This window comes from Balaenoptera borealis, assembly GCF_965194805.1.
Source record: "Balaenoptera borealis genome assembly, chromosome: 5".
Classification (NCBI taxonomy): domain Eukaryota; kingdom Metazoa; phylum Chordata; class Mammalia; order Artiodactyla; family Balaenopteridae; genus Balaenoptera; species Balaenoptera borealis.
This window is the reverse complement of record NC_138862.1, coordinates 80,448,355-80,464,592: the sequence shown is the minus strand read 5'-3', so window position 1 is coordinate 80,464,592 and position 16,238 is coordinate 80,448,355. Positions and strand designations below refer to the sequence as shown.

The following is a 16,238-nucleotide window of genomic DNA, read 5'->3' as shown; positions in this document are numbered from 1 at the left end:
AGAGAAGCAAGGACTGTTGGGCACTTCAGGTAGGCAGCTCAGTCTCTGTGTTGCCTCACACAGACTGTTTCTTTGCTATGCTCAGAGGTCACAAGTCTAATTTTGGAGCAGAGAGAGTGCTAAAAGATTCTTTTCTACTCCAGATCATTTGGGAGTTAGTGGCAGATCTGGGACTAGAACAGGCATTTCCTGAATCCCAGTCAAGAAACCAGGATGATGCTGCCCTCCCAGAGGGCCGGGTCAGAAGAGGTCTTCACAGTCTATTGTCCTTGAAAAGTATCATTTTTTTCCGCTACAAAATGTAGCTGATGTCAACTCTTTAATCTGCCTTGCCAGGAGACTCAATTTATTTGGGGGCAAAGGAATGAGTTAAATCCTCTATTGTGTGTTTATCATCTCGATAAAGGACTCCTAACAAGGTCAAACCTGGCATCCATCTAAGTAAGAGGAAAACTTGTGAGAAATGATTGAATATGAATTGAGAGTGAATTCTTAGGGTGGAGGCAGGGAGGAATAATGAAAATAAGTCATTGTCACAGCTACAGAAAAAAATTCTAATTTCTGTGGTCTTGAGGCCTCAGCTACTAATAAAGGTAAATGTTTCCGCTGGCAAAATTTCTAGATGGTTGACATATTTGAAAGTAGAGAAAAAAGCAGTTAGGAAGTTCACATCTAGCCTTGTCTAAATCTATGGAACTTACTCTTCTATTAAGCCAGTGTTTGGTCATTTTCCTTCTGCTAAGTTCACTCTCCAACCTAAATATTTGAGGATACCATGGTTGTATGGCGAGCATTAGCTAGGGGAATGGGCTGGGGGATTCTGCTAACCTAATGTCCCCTACCCATAATGCATCTGGGATCCTGGTGTTTGGTTCTGCCAGAGGCTAGATTATGTGCTAGAAGACATAACTAACCTGTTTGTTAGAAATTTCAATTTAGGATGATGAACACTTAGGATCTTGGTGAATACTCCCTGCTTGATCCTTGCAAGTCTGAGAAGTTGGCTCCATTTTTAATGAATTTATAGAAACTGTATGTCAATCTAGATTACCAAGCCACATCATCTCTTAGAGCAACCAGTTTTACCTTTTCTCATTCTTTTTGTCAATCTTTTATTGTCATTACTCTTTTTCATCTTGTGCAATGGCTATTTTTCTAGGCTCATCTCTCTTTTTAAGGGACTAGATTTTTGTGTCCTTAAATTCTCACAGTTTCTAGCACAGGACATTCAAAGATGGGCAGCATCACATAGAGAGAGCAATGGATCTCAAATGGGGAGATTTTGCTCCCCTGGGGATATTGATAACTGCTGGAGACATTTTTGGTTGTCACAACTAGAGTGGGAGTGCTATTGGCATCTAATGAGTAGAAGCCAGAGATGCTGCTAAAGATCCTATAATTCGCAAAACAGCTTTCTTCAGCAAATAATTGTTTGGCTCAAAATGTCAATAGTGCTAAAATTGAAAAATTGTGTCATGGAGCACCAATTTTAGAAAGTTTTCAGTCACATAAAATGTGCTTTAAATGGGATACTTGATGCATATCCAACATATATAATTAGCAACACCCACCATTTAAAATGAGTTAATCAGGGTAGGGGTTCACAGCCCCACTTACCAGGCCTCCGCCCCACCCCATCCCACTGTTCTTTTCAGCCCTTGCAGTATCCTAGGGCTCAGTGGAGTACAGCTTGTGAGCAGTTTGGTGGAGCCAAAAGAACATGGTATTGAAAGTCACAAGACATGGGTTTGGAATCTTGATCCATCACTTACTAGCTGTACAACGTTGGGTGAGTTGCTTCACCTTCTTGGGGTTGTTTCTTTGCCTGTAAATGGGATAGTAGTACCTGTCTCATAGGATTGTTTTAAAGGTTGAATGAGATTTTAAGTGTAAATCACCTTGTCAACTCACTTCTTTGTTGTTGATCAAACATTCTGGTAAATACAAGGTTAACTCTTGTTGAATTACAGGCTGTGGAAAAATGAGACTATACTAATATCAAAAATATAGAAAGCCTACTCTAGAGTGGTTTGATGAGAACTTCTTCCAGGAAGCCAGAGAGCGCTTATAAAGTAGGTTCTTAGGTCTCCACATCTTTTTGAACCAGATACAACCTTAATAAGTGTCATCTCTCAGAAGTACTTTAACATTTCTTAGCTCCACTTTTAAAAGAGAACAGCTTCCCACCCATGGCATTGTTTGTGGGCTCTCCTTAAATTCTGGGAAATGTTGTTTTGATGTTGTAATCATTTTCTGCTCCTCTTCCATTTGTTTTTTACATCCATCTGTGTAGTGACTCCCCACTGTTGCCCATACTCTTTGTTGATAAAATCCAAACTCTTTAGCATCATATTCAAGGCGCTTCAGAATCTCACCCCAATCCAACCTTCCAACTTCACCTCCTACTCTCCGCTGCGGCATACTCTACACTTCCCAAACACTTGATCATTACCTAGGGAACAGGGCAATGCTTTCTAATGCCTCAGCTTTGGATATAATGCTAGCTTACTCTGATTAATGCTGACTCTGGGGTCTCTGCCCTTTTCTGCTTGTTGAATTAAAGGTGACATTGGAAGCAGAGGTTAGTGGAAACGTTAAAGACTTTGAGATCAGAAAGGAAAAGGCAAGGTTGTGTCTGGCTGAGTCACACTTTGCCAGTTTCACTTTCCCTCAAGGCCTTTTCTAGGTCTTCCTACTCAGCCTGCACCTAGCATGCCACCCCCAACCCTCCTTCATAATGTTATAACATTGTATGTCTCCCTCACTAGACTGCCAGCCTGGGTGGTAAACACAGCATCTAATTCATCTAAGCTCCTCAAACTCCCAGCAGATTCTCCCGTAGAGAATCTGGCCCAGTTAGGGAACATCAGGGGTCTCACCTTCACATAGTCGTATTCACAAAGGTAAGAGGATTCCAAGTTGAAGTGCATGAAGTAAAGCTTGATCCGAAATCCCTCTGGGACAGTGATATTCCACGTCACCTCTGAATCACTTGGATAAGAGTCTGGATAGCCAGGCGACTGAATCTGGCCAAACATATTGTTAAGCTCCACTATGTGGGCCAAAGCCTTCAACAAGGAGAAGCACAGAGCATGAGAGAGAAGGAGCCACCTGAAAGACATGAATGGATTCACTTACATTCACAGACACTGGTCCTTGCCATTTAGCTAAATCAACAGCCAGGAGACCAAGTTCCCAGCATGTCTCTGCCACTGACCTGCTGTAATTACTCTGTCCTTATGGGTCTTGCTTACCCAGCCTATAATACTGGAGGGGTAACTTGATTAAAGGTTGCCTCCAGGGGGCTTCCCTGGTGGCGCAGTGGTTGAGAATCTGCCCGCCAATGCAAGGGACATGGGTTCGAGCCCTGGTCTGGGAAGATCCCACATGCCACAGAGCAACTAGGCCCGTGAGCCACAATTGCTGAGCCTGTGCGTCTGGAGCCTGTGCTCCGCAACAAGAGAGGCCGTGATAGTGAGAGGCCCGCGCACCACGATGAAGAGTGGCCCCCGCTTGCCGCAACTAGAGAAAGCCCTCGCACAGAAACGAAGACCCAACACAGCCATAAATAAATAAATAAATAAATAAATAATACATAAATAAATAAATAAAGGTTGCTTCCAATTGTGCTCTTTTTAAAGATTTGATAATAGTATTAAACTTTCCCAGAAAATACCATATTTGGGACTCCGAGGCATATCATTTTTTGGTTGAAAATATAAATTTCATAGTTAGGTAAAAGCTGATATCATTTCTTTAGCTCAGCTTCATTTAAGAATCATAAACTCTTGATTCAATTTTCTAAAAAGTAAGTAATAGTAACATGGTAATATTGAGATAAGACTTATACTCAGTGATGGGATCTGTAGTACCTAAAACAAATTTAACAAAATCAATCAAGAAATGCAAAATTTTGAATTAAGAAGGAATGAGCAAAACAAGTTTTTTCCTTTTGGCAAGTGTTTTTATACAAGGATCAAAAACATACAGTTTATTTCCAGCTGCAGGAATGAGAGATGATGGACTGTGAAAAGAGTTGCATAAGGGGCACGGGAAATTCAACAAAACTTGCAGAATACACCCAAAGTGGCTGATGCAACAATGAGGCAGAATGTCCAAGACTTGTCAAAAACCTAATGGTCAGTATACAACACAACCACGGCATCTAATAGATTGCTCCCCCTGTGAGACTCAAGGACCTTGAACTCAAACATCCCAAACCTGGCTCATCAACGTCTCCGTTAAATACTATGTGTTCTGCTTCCTATGTTTTGGGAACCCCTCTGCTTCTCTCCAGTCAATTAATTTAAATGTTCTTATCTGGACTGTTGCTATTGCATCCTAACTGATCTCCCTGGCCCCCACTTCATACCATTCAGCAATCTTCCGCCAAATTTGATTTTCTAAAACACAGATGTGTCCACACTGCTCCACTGTGCCTGCAGGGCAAAGCATCTGCTACCGGGATGGCTGATAAGCCCTTTTCGATCTAGTGTTGATTTACCTGTCCAGCTTCATCTCATAGCAGCCATGCTGAGGCAGATCATTCTGGGAGCATGCCATGCCCATCCAGGCCTTGGTCCCATTGTACATGCCCTGCTCATTCCTCACCTGGTTGTCTTATTTATCCCCCACCATCCAGCTCAAAGCTTCCCAAGATACCACAGAGTATCCTTCACTCCAGATTCCAGCTCCCTGTACATGCTTCCAATTAGAGCACTGCTTTAGGCACAGCCCCTGAAGTTAGGTGTATTTGGGTTCAAATCCCAGTTCTCTTACTTACTGGCTGTGAAACCTTGGGTAATTAGTCTCTGAGCTCAGGTTTCCTCAAATGTAAAATGAAGATTATAATCTCTAATTTACAGAGCTCACATGAACATTGGAGATGATGTATGTGAAGGACCTAACATAAAGCCTGGTATATAACAGATGATGAATGAATGAACAAAAGCATGAAAGTGGGGTCAGAGTCTTATATAGCCTAAAAAATAACTTCTGGGAAATTATACCAGCGTCTTAAGACTAAGTTACAATTTGGCTAATCAGGAAGTTGTTTCTCCCCAAGCTGCCCCCACCCTGCTCGTAAACAGATGCACATATGTTTATATATGCACACATATGAATTTTTGAGTGTGTAAACACAATGAGATAACTACAATGAGATTATCTAGCTGTCTTATATAATATTTACATAAAAGGTAAATACGTAAGTGCAAAATGGCCTAGAAGGGTGTCAGTAGGATATTAACAGTAGTTATCTCTGAAGTGGTAATATGAGTGTTTTTAATTTTACTTTTGTGTATATAAAATGTTCAGATATGTCTAGAAGGGCCTTGTGCTATTTTTTCAATTAAAAAAAAATAGAGTTATTTAAATTTTTTCCAAGGCCTCTGCAATAGCAACATGTGAGATGCAACGAAGGAAACAAAATGTTTTAATCCAATTGCCAGGGTCAATATTTTTATAAACCAATCTGTGGAGGAGAGAGAAGGGGAGGCATAGGTCCAAGCTCTCCCGTGAACTAGTAGGAAAGCTTGAGTCTAGAAACTCTGGCTTGCAGGGCTCAGGCAGCCCCATTTTCAAGTGAGGAAATATACCGATGGTACCTGGGCTAGGAGTTCTGGTTCAGTTCCGTTTGGGGAGGGGAGAGCACTGGTCTTAGGTTGGAAGAGCTGGATTCAAGTCCAGACTTTGACTTTATTTATCTGACCCATCTTGGGGAAGTCACGTAAGGTCTCCCTCTCAGTTTCTTCATTCTTTAATTGGTGATAATAATGACATCGCCCGGGGCTGCTATCAGAATAAAGGAAGATTGGAAAATAAGTACTTTGTTAACTGTCCAGCCCTAGGCAAACATTAGATATGATTACTCCATCATGCTGCTTCCCGAAAAGCAGGGGTTAGGAATGAGCTTTGGATTCCCAACTGGACTTCCCTGCAATAGCAACACCCAGATTATGTAAGGCTGAATGGTCAACTTTCTCCACATCTGCTTTTTCCAGACCACATGGAGGAGACTCTGAGCTTCCTAATGCTGCTTCTGTCAAGGGCTAGCCCAGGCTAACGGCTCCATCTATCCTCAGAGGCCTAGGACCATGTGTAGTAGGCAACTGGTCATCGTGGGAGGAAGGCCTGTGAAGCTTTCTGTTCTATTTTGTTTGCATCTCAAAACAGTTTCAAACATATGAAACAAATCTCTCTTTTCACATAATAAGCCTGAGCATATGCTTGCTTGCTTGCTTTCAGGGCTGCAAATTAAAGAATGTAAGTGGCGGCTTTCATTTCCCATCACACTCTGAATGTTTTTGGCTTCTTATCCACCAGGCACCGGCTGTACAAATTCTGACGCCTGCTATCTATTCTCCAACTAATCAAAAAGTTTAATTACATTTGCTTGAAATGTCAAAAGTAATATATAACGCCAGGAGTTCCTAAGCTCTACTGTAGGAGCAAGCTCTCAGGAATGCCTTAAAAAATGCCGGCATATATCCATGGTTGTGGAATGAGTAGCACTTTCTATCCTTTCCATTCACTCCTCACTTCAACCTACACTACACCAAGACTGTTTTGGGGTAGAAGAGTTGAAACGGACTATATAGATCCCTTTGACAACACCCTTACTTGACAGATGACAAAAAGGATACCCCAAGAGGTGACATGTCATGCCCAATACCATATGGTGAATTAGCTTCAACAGAAGAAGGGAATAACAAAAGCTCACAGAGGATGCTGGGCCCATGCCCATATCATGCCCAGGCACCTGGCCAAAGCAATTAATCCTGTGTAAAATAATTTAAAAACCCGTAGCTTTATGTGAAAATTAAAAAAAACAAACAAACTAATACCAAAGCCCCTCTCCAGCAGATTTTAGTTTAATTGGTCTGGAGTGAGGCCTGGTCACTGACATTTTTTAAAGCACCATAGATGGTTCTAATGTGCAGCTAGAATTGAGAGCCGCTGGTGTAGAATAATATACTTGGTTGAGAGTCTGGCAAAATATAGTAGAAAAACATCCTGAACTTGGAGCCTAAAGATCCAAATTTGGGTCTGGGCTTTTTCAAGATCATCAGTGTGGCTTTGGGCAAGTTGCTAAACTCTTTTATCCTGACTTCTCCATAAATCCTACCTCATCCAAAATCTGAAGACCAGATGAGACAGTGCCTATGAAAGGGCTTTGCAAACTCTGAAGTGTTGTGTCTATGTGAGGGAAGACCTTTTATAGACTTCTAGTGGAGCACTTTTCCAGTAGTAGTTTTGCTATTGAACAACTGAATTCAATTCAGCTAATATTTATTGCATGCCTAATAGGAAACAGACATTATGCTAGGTACTAGGCGTACAAAGATGAACATGTCATAGATCCTATTCCTTAAGGAACACTCAGTCTTGGAAGAGGAGGTGGACATTTCAACAAAGAGATATTAAGAAAGGTAGCTCCCAAGGACAGAGATATCACAAAGGAGGAGATGCTGACTCTGGGGATACTGGGCAGGGAAGAGGAGGTGATGTATGAGCCAGCTTGAACAATCGGGTCCTCTAGAAATAGAGGAAATAAGAGGGAGAGCTATTCTGGCTTAAGGGATCAGCAAACACAAAGATACAGAACTGATCATCGGCCTTGTAGTTTGGTATGGCTGGGTCACTGGGTGGTAGGGTGAGATTTGAATAGTGGACAGATCAATCAAACTGTCATTCCATGTAGATGGGCATAAATCTCCTCTCTTTTTAGGAGAAAGGAAAATGAAGTTAGATAACAGGTTTAACATTACAATGGATTTAAAAAGAACAGAATGATTGGATTAACCTTAAAGACCTGATTATCTCTCTAAACCACAGGTAATCTGAGTTCAAAGAGTTAACATAGCCCGAAGCCCCTCATTGGCCCCAGACCCTGAAAAGTTGCTAGGTGACTTTGCAGAAGAGAAACAAATAGAAACTCTTTTCCAATTGAGAAGAAAATTAACGGGAAAAGATGTTTAGAGACTTAACACATCTGCAGAGTGTTGTTTTTTTTTTCTTTTTTGTATTTTTAACAGTATTAACACATATAAGTAGTAAAAGTAATTATGGTGGTTGGATTTTGACACTTGGAGAGAAAAACTTACAAGAAATGTCTGGTAACAAGCATCAAGTAACTCTAAGTATAGGCTGAGGAATGGGAAATATTGAAGAGCTTGGAAACAATTAGAATTTAAAGTCCTAGTTTCAGAACTCCAAAGACTTTTTTTTTTTCAATGTGTAATATTCCTTTAAGAGCCATTTGGTGCAATTCATAGCCTGATTCATGCCACTGGCGGCCTCTGATTTCAGTAAGAAATGCAGAAATTTATAGTGGAATGTAAAACGGGGACAGGTTTTTAGTTTTCTAAATTGAGGTTTTAAACTAGCAAACTTCTGAAGGTTTAAGAAGCCACAGAGCTGAGCTACGGGAATCTGGTTTCTTTTCCGGTCAGAACAAATAAACACACAAACACATATCTAACTCACAAAGTGTTGGAAGAGATAAAGCAATGCTCTTTACAAAGGAGGAAAACAAAAACTCAGCCTTGTGGGCACCAGATGAAAAGTCACATTGGCCAGCAGACAGCACCCTACGCTGGCAGAGGGAGAAATCTGAGTTCCAGCGGCATCAGGGGCATTTGCACACAGCCTCCCGTTTCAAGTTGCATGTCTCCGGAGTCCCAGGGAAGGCCCCAGCCCGTCTCCTTTCTCAGAGCCCCAAGGAGTGATGAAAAGCCCCTGAACCACCCGCAGGACACGCAGGTGAGTCGGCCCAGAGACAAGGTCAGACCTTCCAGGGCTACTTGGCACCTGGTCCCTGGAAGGACCCCCTGTGCCCGCTCCTGCCCTGGCACTCACCTCATTTTCCTGCCTTGGGTGCTCCTGGCTGCCTGGTCCCCCTGGCCTGACTTGTCTGCGAGCTCGTCCCCGGTGTGGTGTCAGCGATGCCTTATCTTTGTTCTGAGGTCCCTGTGTGTCTCTGGAATTGGCTGGCATTCTCCATTCAGGTCACGCCTTCCCCTGCCTGCAACAGATCCCCTCTCCCCCTCTCTCCCTCTGCCTTTTCCTCTCTCTCTCCTCTCTCTCTTCTCTGACTTGCTCGTACACACACTCAGAGGAACCTGACAGAACAGAATCTGTCTTCTTCCTTAAAAGATCTGCTCCTCCAGGTCCCTCCTTCATCCCATACGGCTGCTTCCAGCTCCTGAGAGAGAATAACTGAGCAGCTCAAATAGGTATTTGTATCACCGTGTGTGTGTGTGTGTGTGTGTATGTGTGTATGTGTGTGTATATGTGTGTGTATGTGTGTGTGTGTGTGTGTGTGTGTGTGTATGTGTGTATGTAGAGGGTGGAGGGGGACAAAGTCTGATCTCTCCGTCTCCCTTGCCAGATGGCTATAGTTTTCTGCTCGTGTTCAGGACACTGGCAAAGGACACCAATTAAACAGGATGATCAACTAAGAGGGCAATTCTAACATCTACACTAGGCAAGAAAATAGATCCGAATCGCAAAGCTTGTCTGTCTGCAAACAACTCCAGGCTTTCCTGTGAACAGAGCGGCTGGCCCGGTATGCGAGGGAGCAGTCAGTGCTGCAGTTGGTTAGTTGTTCTTCGCCACTTAAAAGCAAGGCTTGTGCTGTTTACCAACTCAGAGCATTCAGAGGCCTGGTACAGCCCGGGGAGGACCCACTACACACAGAAAGCCCCGCATCCCATGGCTGTAGAGAGATCTGGGCCTGTAAAGGTGGCTAGATCCGGAGTTTGTGGAGAAAAGCAGCATCAGATATAAGCTGAGCTGAATAAGAAGAAAATTCCTTTCTTCACAACAATGACCACCAGTCCTGAATAGGCAGAGAGACATCTGGGTATGAAAAGTAGATTTTACTGGGAATCTTTTCTGTGTTAGGCACATGGCTAGGTGCAAACATCATCTCAATTACTCCCACAAACCTGTGAGGATCATACTATTATACTCATTTTACAAATAAGAAAACTGAAGCATAGAGAGGTACACAATTTGCCTGGATTATCCAGCCCTTTATTACTCCTTACTGCTACCACGGTAAACGCAAACAGTTAACATTTACTGAGCACTGTGTGTCAGGTACTGTTCTAGTAATGTACTGATTGCTTTTGATCATCTTTACATTTTGGGTATCTGGGTAGTAATATTATCCCCATTTTCTCGATGAGGAAACTGCCCAGAGAGTGTAAGTAAGTTACCCAAGATCACACAGCTAGAAAGTGATAGGGGAAGAATTTGAATTCTTACCCACAATATTGTACTGCTTCTCACTAGAATATTATAGTACATATGACATTTCAAATACACACCACATTCACAAAGAAACTCAGTTTTGGGCATTTTGAAAAGAGCAATTAGACTCAGCATCAGAGTTGGCTATAATCTTCCCTTTCCATCCAAGCTGGCTGTGCACTTTGGGCCCAATTGTCAACATCTCTGATCCTGTTTTCTCATCTGGAAAATGGGGGTTGCTTTGAGACTTAAAGGAAATTATCCTTGTCCTTTTTTTAGCTGTTCAGTGTACCCAAGAGAGGGCTCCCACCCATTCTAACCAAGGCGGCAAACACTTGCATTCTCCACCCTCTGATAACACTGCTTTGGCACATTTTGGGGAACAGTGCCTTGCATCTTGCTGAAATTCTCCTGGCTCCATTTTCTCTCCAGTTTCTCTATTTTATCACTTTTAAAGGTCAGCTTTGCTAATCTGGACATTATTAAGAGGCTGTGTTTGATAATGTGAGTGCAAGTATATGAGATGAGAGAATATGTGTGAACCTAGGCACCGTTCTGGCAAAACAGCCTAAAAATTTCTGTGTTAGGCAGGATAGAAAAAATCCCTTTAAAAGTCCCATTAAGAAGACTCACAGGCTCCTCAAACATCAAATAACTCTCACACAACATTTTAATGATTTAAGTGCAAATGAATCAGAAACACATGGACTACATTTCTCTTGGAATATACAAGGGTTTTAAAACCAAGGGAGAAAGAACTTGGCACGAAGCATCCTGCGCCATGCAGAGGGCTCTGCCCACTAAAGACATTCCCTCCATCAATACTGCAGCTGAGCTGACCCTCTCATAATTTAGGGCACATCCAGGGAAATGCAGTCATTTGTTCTGGGCACAGAGGGGAGAGCTTGGGAGGGAAAGCCATCAGCTTCTCCTTGCAAAGTGTCATAGAGTAACTGAGTCTCCTGGAATAATTTCCTGGCCATGTTTCTTTAAGGCTGCCAGTGCTCAATGGGAGGCATTTGAAATATGTTCTGAGCCAAAGTTCTGCCAATATACAGCAGAGCTGATATGTGCTTCCCTGGGAGTTAGCCAAGGCTCAGATGGAATCTGCATGATAACGGGAGCTATGTGGCTCCGGACTGATCTGGGTGGGATTCAGGGCAGTTTCCCACTGTGTTGGGCTGCATTGGTGACACCTTCCTGACCTCTTGATAAAAACTTCCATGAATAGATCATGGGGAGTGGGAGGAATGGAAAAGACAGTGGTCTAGGAATAGACTCAACATGAGTAGGCTAACTCGTATGGGACCTTGGGCAAGTCACCTACTTTCTCTGCTGGAGGAGGGGAAGGAGTGACCCCAGTTTGCTCCGCTATAAAATCAGGGGAGAGGAGTCCGTTGAGATCGTGGAGCACATATAAATGTGGGGGTGAGGACTAGGAAATTGCAGTGGAGGTGGGGAGGTGAATTGCTAATGATCTGTAAAGAAAGTCAAGGAATCCAGAGTGACCTTCTGATCTTGACACTTGCTTTATCTGTGGTCACAATAGCATTACATTACTCAGGATTCAATCATAGGTATTCAGAAAGATAATTTTTAAGAAGATTCAACTCGTTTTTTAAAATGTTGATGAAAAGGTTAACATATGGGTATAAGGAACTAACAGTATGTCAATTAGAATCATAGAAGTGTAGAATGACGGATGTGGGCTCAACATCTCGTTTATAGTCAGGGAAAGGGATCAGAAAGCTACTACTAAGAGAGTAAATACTACAGCATTCCTACAACTAGAACTGGGCTTGGTTTACATGTTCTACCAAAGTATTTATTATATGCAACTCCTGAGCCCAGACTTTCTGGAATTCCATGAATGCGCTGGAAAATGTAAAATATTTGGGCAATGAGTTTTTGTTGGCAAAGTGTGAAATCCAGGCTTCCTATAGAGTATCTAAGAACTGATAAATAGCCCCAAAGATTACACCTTAGAATTAAATTTTAGGTTATTCAACACATTGGCTGACAGTATGCTGGAAACCCTGGCTTCAGAACCCATCGGATCATCAGAATAATATGGGAAATAAAAACAAAAAACAAAAAACAAAAACAGTGCCTGAGCTTCATCTCAGAAGATTCAAATTCAATGAATCTCGGGTGGGCCTTCTGCATCTGTAATTTTAAAAGCGCCCATGGACGATTTTGTCATTTTGGGTACTTATAATGGTGCATCTTATTATTAATGGCATCTTAGATTTGATGATATAGTCTTAGTATCTGCCAGATACCTTCATATACATCATTACATGTAATATTCACGTGTGTTTACAGCTGAGGACACTGAGGTTCAGAGAGACTAAGTGTGCCAGCAAGAGGATGATGGACATCTAGAGCCCAGGACTCCTGATCCTCAATCCAGGGCTCTTTCAGCTGCAGCCCCTTGATCCTGCCTGTGGACTTTGAGCATCCATGAGCCATGCTGTAATGTGACTGCAAGATTTCAGGGAAGGGAAAAATAATTTACATTCAAAAAATAAATTATTAAGCTCTCTTATGGGCTAAATTGCACCCCTTCAAAATTCACATATCAAACCCGGTATCTCAGAATGTGACTATTTGGAGACAGGACCTTTAAAGAGGTGATTAAGTTAAGAGGAGGTTATTAGGATGGGCCCTAATCCAATATGACTGATATCTTTATAAGGGGAGGAGATTAAGATAGATACAATCAGAGGAAAGACCATGTGAGGAGACAGCAAGAAGGTGGCCACCTGTGACCCAAGTAGAGAGACCTCAGAATAACAACCTCAATCTTGAACTTCCTTAAAATACCTGCCAACACCTTGGGCTTGAACTTCTAGTCTCCTAAACTGTCAGAAAATGCATTTCTGCTGTTAAAGCTACCTAGTCTGTGGTACTTTGTTATGGCAGCCCTAGCAAACTAATACAGGCTCTCTCACAGAAGTTCTCCCAAAGCATGAGCGCATACCACCATGGTGTCAAGCTGATTTCAAGCACCGCAGGCACAGAATTAACAAATACTGGGTCAGTTAAGGTTCTGTTTGGTAGGTAATAAGAGACACCTTGACTAAAGCTGAAACAAGAGTTTATTTTCCTCACTTAGCAAGAAGTGAGGCAGTAGGTGGGCTTGGGGACATTTTCTTTTTTTCTGTTCTGCCATTCTTAGGAGCTAGGCTATGTGTAAGGAAGAATCCAGGGGTTCTTAAGTACTTGAGACATAGACCATTTGTTATGGGCTGAATTATACCCCCCACCCAAATTCATATGTTGAAGCCTTAACTCCCACTATCTCAAAATATGACTGTATTTGAAGATAAGAGCTTTAAAAAGGTGATTAAGTTAAAATGGGGCTGTTAGAATGGGCCTCATCTAATTATAAAAAGAGGAGATTAGGATACAGACAACACAGAAAGCAGGGAGACCATGTGGGGGATACAGTAAGAAGGTGGCCATCTGCAAGCCCAGGAGAGGGGTCTCAAAAGAAACCACCTAGACTTCTAGCCTCCAGAACTGTGAGAAAATAAATTTCTACTACTTGAGTAACCCAGTCTGTGGTATTTTGTTACGGCAGCCCTAGGAAGCTAATACAGCATCCCCATCTCCCTTACCTTTGCTCACCTAAATCCATTTGATACCAATTATTGTTGCTATTCACTCATATTAGGTCTCCCCTCCCACAGAAGTTCCTCAGATGCTAAGACTACATGGCCCAAGCAGATTCAGCCATAGGACAGGATTAATTAGGCCTTAAGAAGCAAATGGACAGCTGAAGTTAGACCATGTGAAAGGCAGGATTCAGATCAGGGGAGTCAGTGTTATCACTTCTCTAACTCCCTAATGCCGTTTCCATGACCATGACTTTTCCACCCTCCTTCCAAACTCCCCTGCTCTTCTATCATTCTGGCACACCCTACTCATCTCTATTACTGTCACCTTCCAATCTCTTGGTCCCATCCTCTGTTCCTTTCATTAGGAACTTAGGCATGTGGCACCATGCTTACCTCTCCTTCCCAATTCCTCCTGACATCCTGAGTGACACTGGACTCTCACTGCTTGCTCTCCTCACTTCAATGATGACTTCTTCCATTTCATTGTAACCATCTACTCTACTTAAAGCCACATCCACCTCTGAAACCTTAAACTTGTAACACCCCATTCTCTGACCACCATCTCTTATCTTTCTAAGTCTTTGACTCCTTCAATAACCCTAGACTTCAACCTCATCAAGACATCCAGTCCTCTGACACCACTCCATTTCCAGTCTATCAGATCCTCTTGGCTTTATATCTTCTGAATCCCACAACCAATCACCAGCACTCCTGTGTGGATCCTTCTGTCTCTACCAGTTTCTTGACTCTCTTCTTACTTCAGAGGAATGATTTTTCATCTTTCTGGTGAATCATTGAGAATCTAATGAAAGCTAGATTCTCTGTCTGGAATACCCCCATAAAGCCACGTAATTTACTCCCTCACTTCAATTCTTTCTAAAAATGTCACCTTTTCAGTGAGGTCCTTTCTGGCCAATCTATTCTATTACTTCTATTTCCACCCAGCTTTGCTCTCCCCATATCCTGTTTTATTTATCTTAATGGCAGTAAGCATCAGCTAAGATGGTATTTATTTTAAGTTTTTATTGGTTTGTTGCTTGCTCCCCACCCATTAGAATAACACAATCTCCAAGTGGACAAGTATTTTTATATTTTTTGTTTACTGCTCTATTCCCAGTACCAACAATAATGCCTTTGACTTGCACAAAGTAGGACCTTAATAAACATTTGTGGAATGAGCCTTCCTCCGAGAAACATTTAAATAGGCACATATTCTTGAATTTTGGCATATAATTTCAGGGACTTGATGGCTCTCCTGAAGCCATGAAGCTCAGAAGCTCAATTTTAACCATTCTTCCTGAATATTTCTCATACATCCCACCATTGCAGTTTTAAATATCATTACATACTGATCACTAGCAAATCTATTTCTTTAGTCTAAATGTCTTCCCATAGTTCCTCACCCTCAAATCAAATGTCTGTTCTCGCCTCCATCTGAAAGTTCCACTGGGCAGAGGTCATTATTTTTCTATTCCTGACTTGCTCATTCTCTCATACCAACGATGTCCATGAACTACCATCAACTCAGAAATTCAAGCCAGCTATTTGAGTGTCATCCCTGATTTATATTTTCCTTTTCTCCTCATATGCCATCAATCAATAACTCCTATTGTTTACATGTAAGTATCTTTCAAATCCATCATTATGCATAACTTCAATTCCCCACTGCCCATGCATTAGTGAAGGGATTCATTAGTTCTCACTGGATTATTTCAACAACTTCTCATTGGTTTCTTTGCCCTTAGTACCAATCTTATAAATATACAAGTCTCATTAATTGTCTCCCTTTGTCAAACCTTTCAGATCACTCCTTTGCTTACAGAATAAAATAAAATTAACTTAGAATAGCATTTGAACCCTGAAGTTTAATGTTGACATGAGGTGCAGTGAAACTGAAGTAGCCTGCAGTGCTGAGCCAACATGTGGAGGACAGCTGCCCTGGCCTGGACCCACAGCAGACTTTGCATAAGTGAGAAAGAAACTGCTGTGTGAAGCCACTGAGCTTTTAGTATTATTTGTTACTGCAGATAATTTAGCCTATTCTGACTGACACGATACTCTTATATGGGATTGCTCTTTCACCTGTATATTCTCTCCTACAACCAGCACACTTACACATACAGACTTTTATGTCTAGAACTGGTACCAAACTAGTTGCATATTCCAGATTTTATCATGCTCTCTCATGTCTGTATGTATTGATATACTTGGTTCTCTTGGTCTTTAATGCTATTTTCTTCCTCATTTGTCTGTAGAATTTCCTCTTATCTATCATATGAAATCTTGCTTAAACATCAGCTTCTCTGGAAAATCTTCCCCAATCACTCAACATGGAAGTAAACACTACCTTTGTTCCTT

At 41.9% G+C, this 16,238-nt stretch overlaps 1 protein-coding gene and 1 long non-coding RNA gene across 5 annotated transcripts in view; one reads left to right on the top strand and one right to left on the bottom strand.

Moving 5' to 3' along the window:
* MASP1 (MBL associated serine protease 1) overlaps positions 1-9,210 on the bottom strand; it is a gene marked incomplete at its 5' end in the record, with an annotated part of 59,318 nt that extends 50,108 nt beyond the window's left edge. For 2 of the 4 annotated variants that reach the window (XM_082393220.1, XM_082393219.1), the window contains 2 exons: positions 2,880-3,111; positions 8,860-8,999. In XM_082393220.1, the coding sequence (XP_082249346.1) occupies positions 2,880-3,111; positions 8,860-8,864 (237 nt within the window). Of the gene's footprint in view, positions 1-2,879; positions 3,123-8,859 lie in introns of those variants that run through there. The other 2 variants (XM_082393218.1, XM_082393217.1) reach the window with 2 other exon arrangements.
* LOC309629389 overlaps positions 3,120-16,238 on the top strand; it is a 43,312-nt gene continuing 30,193 nt past the window's right edge. Inside the window, exon 1 of the long non-coding RNA XR_014245041.1 lies at positions 3,120-8,763. This is a non-coding gene — a long non-coding RNA (uncharacterized lncRNA). The remainder of the gene's footprint in view (positions 8,764-16,238) is intronic.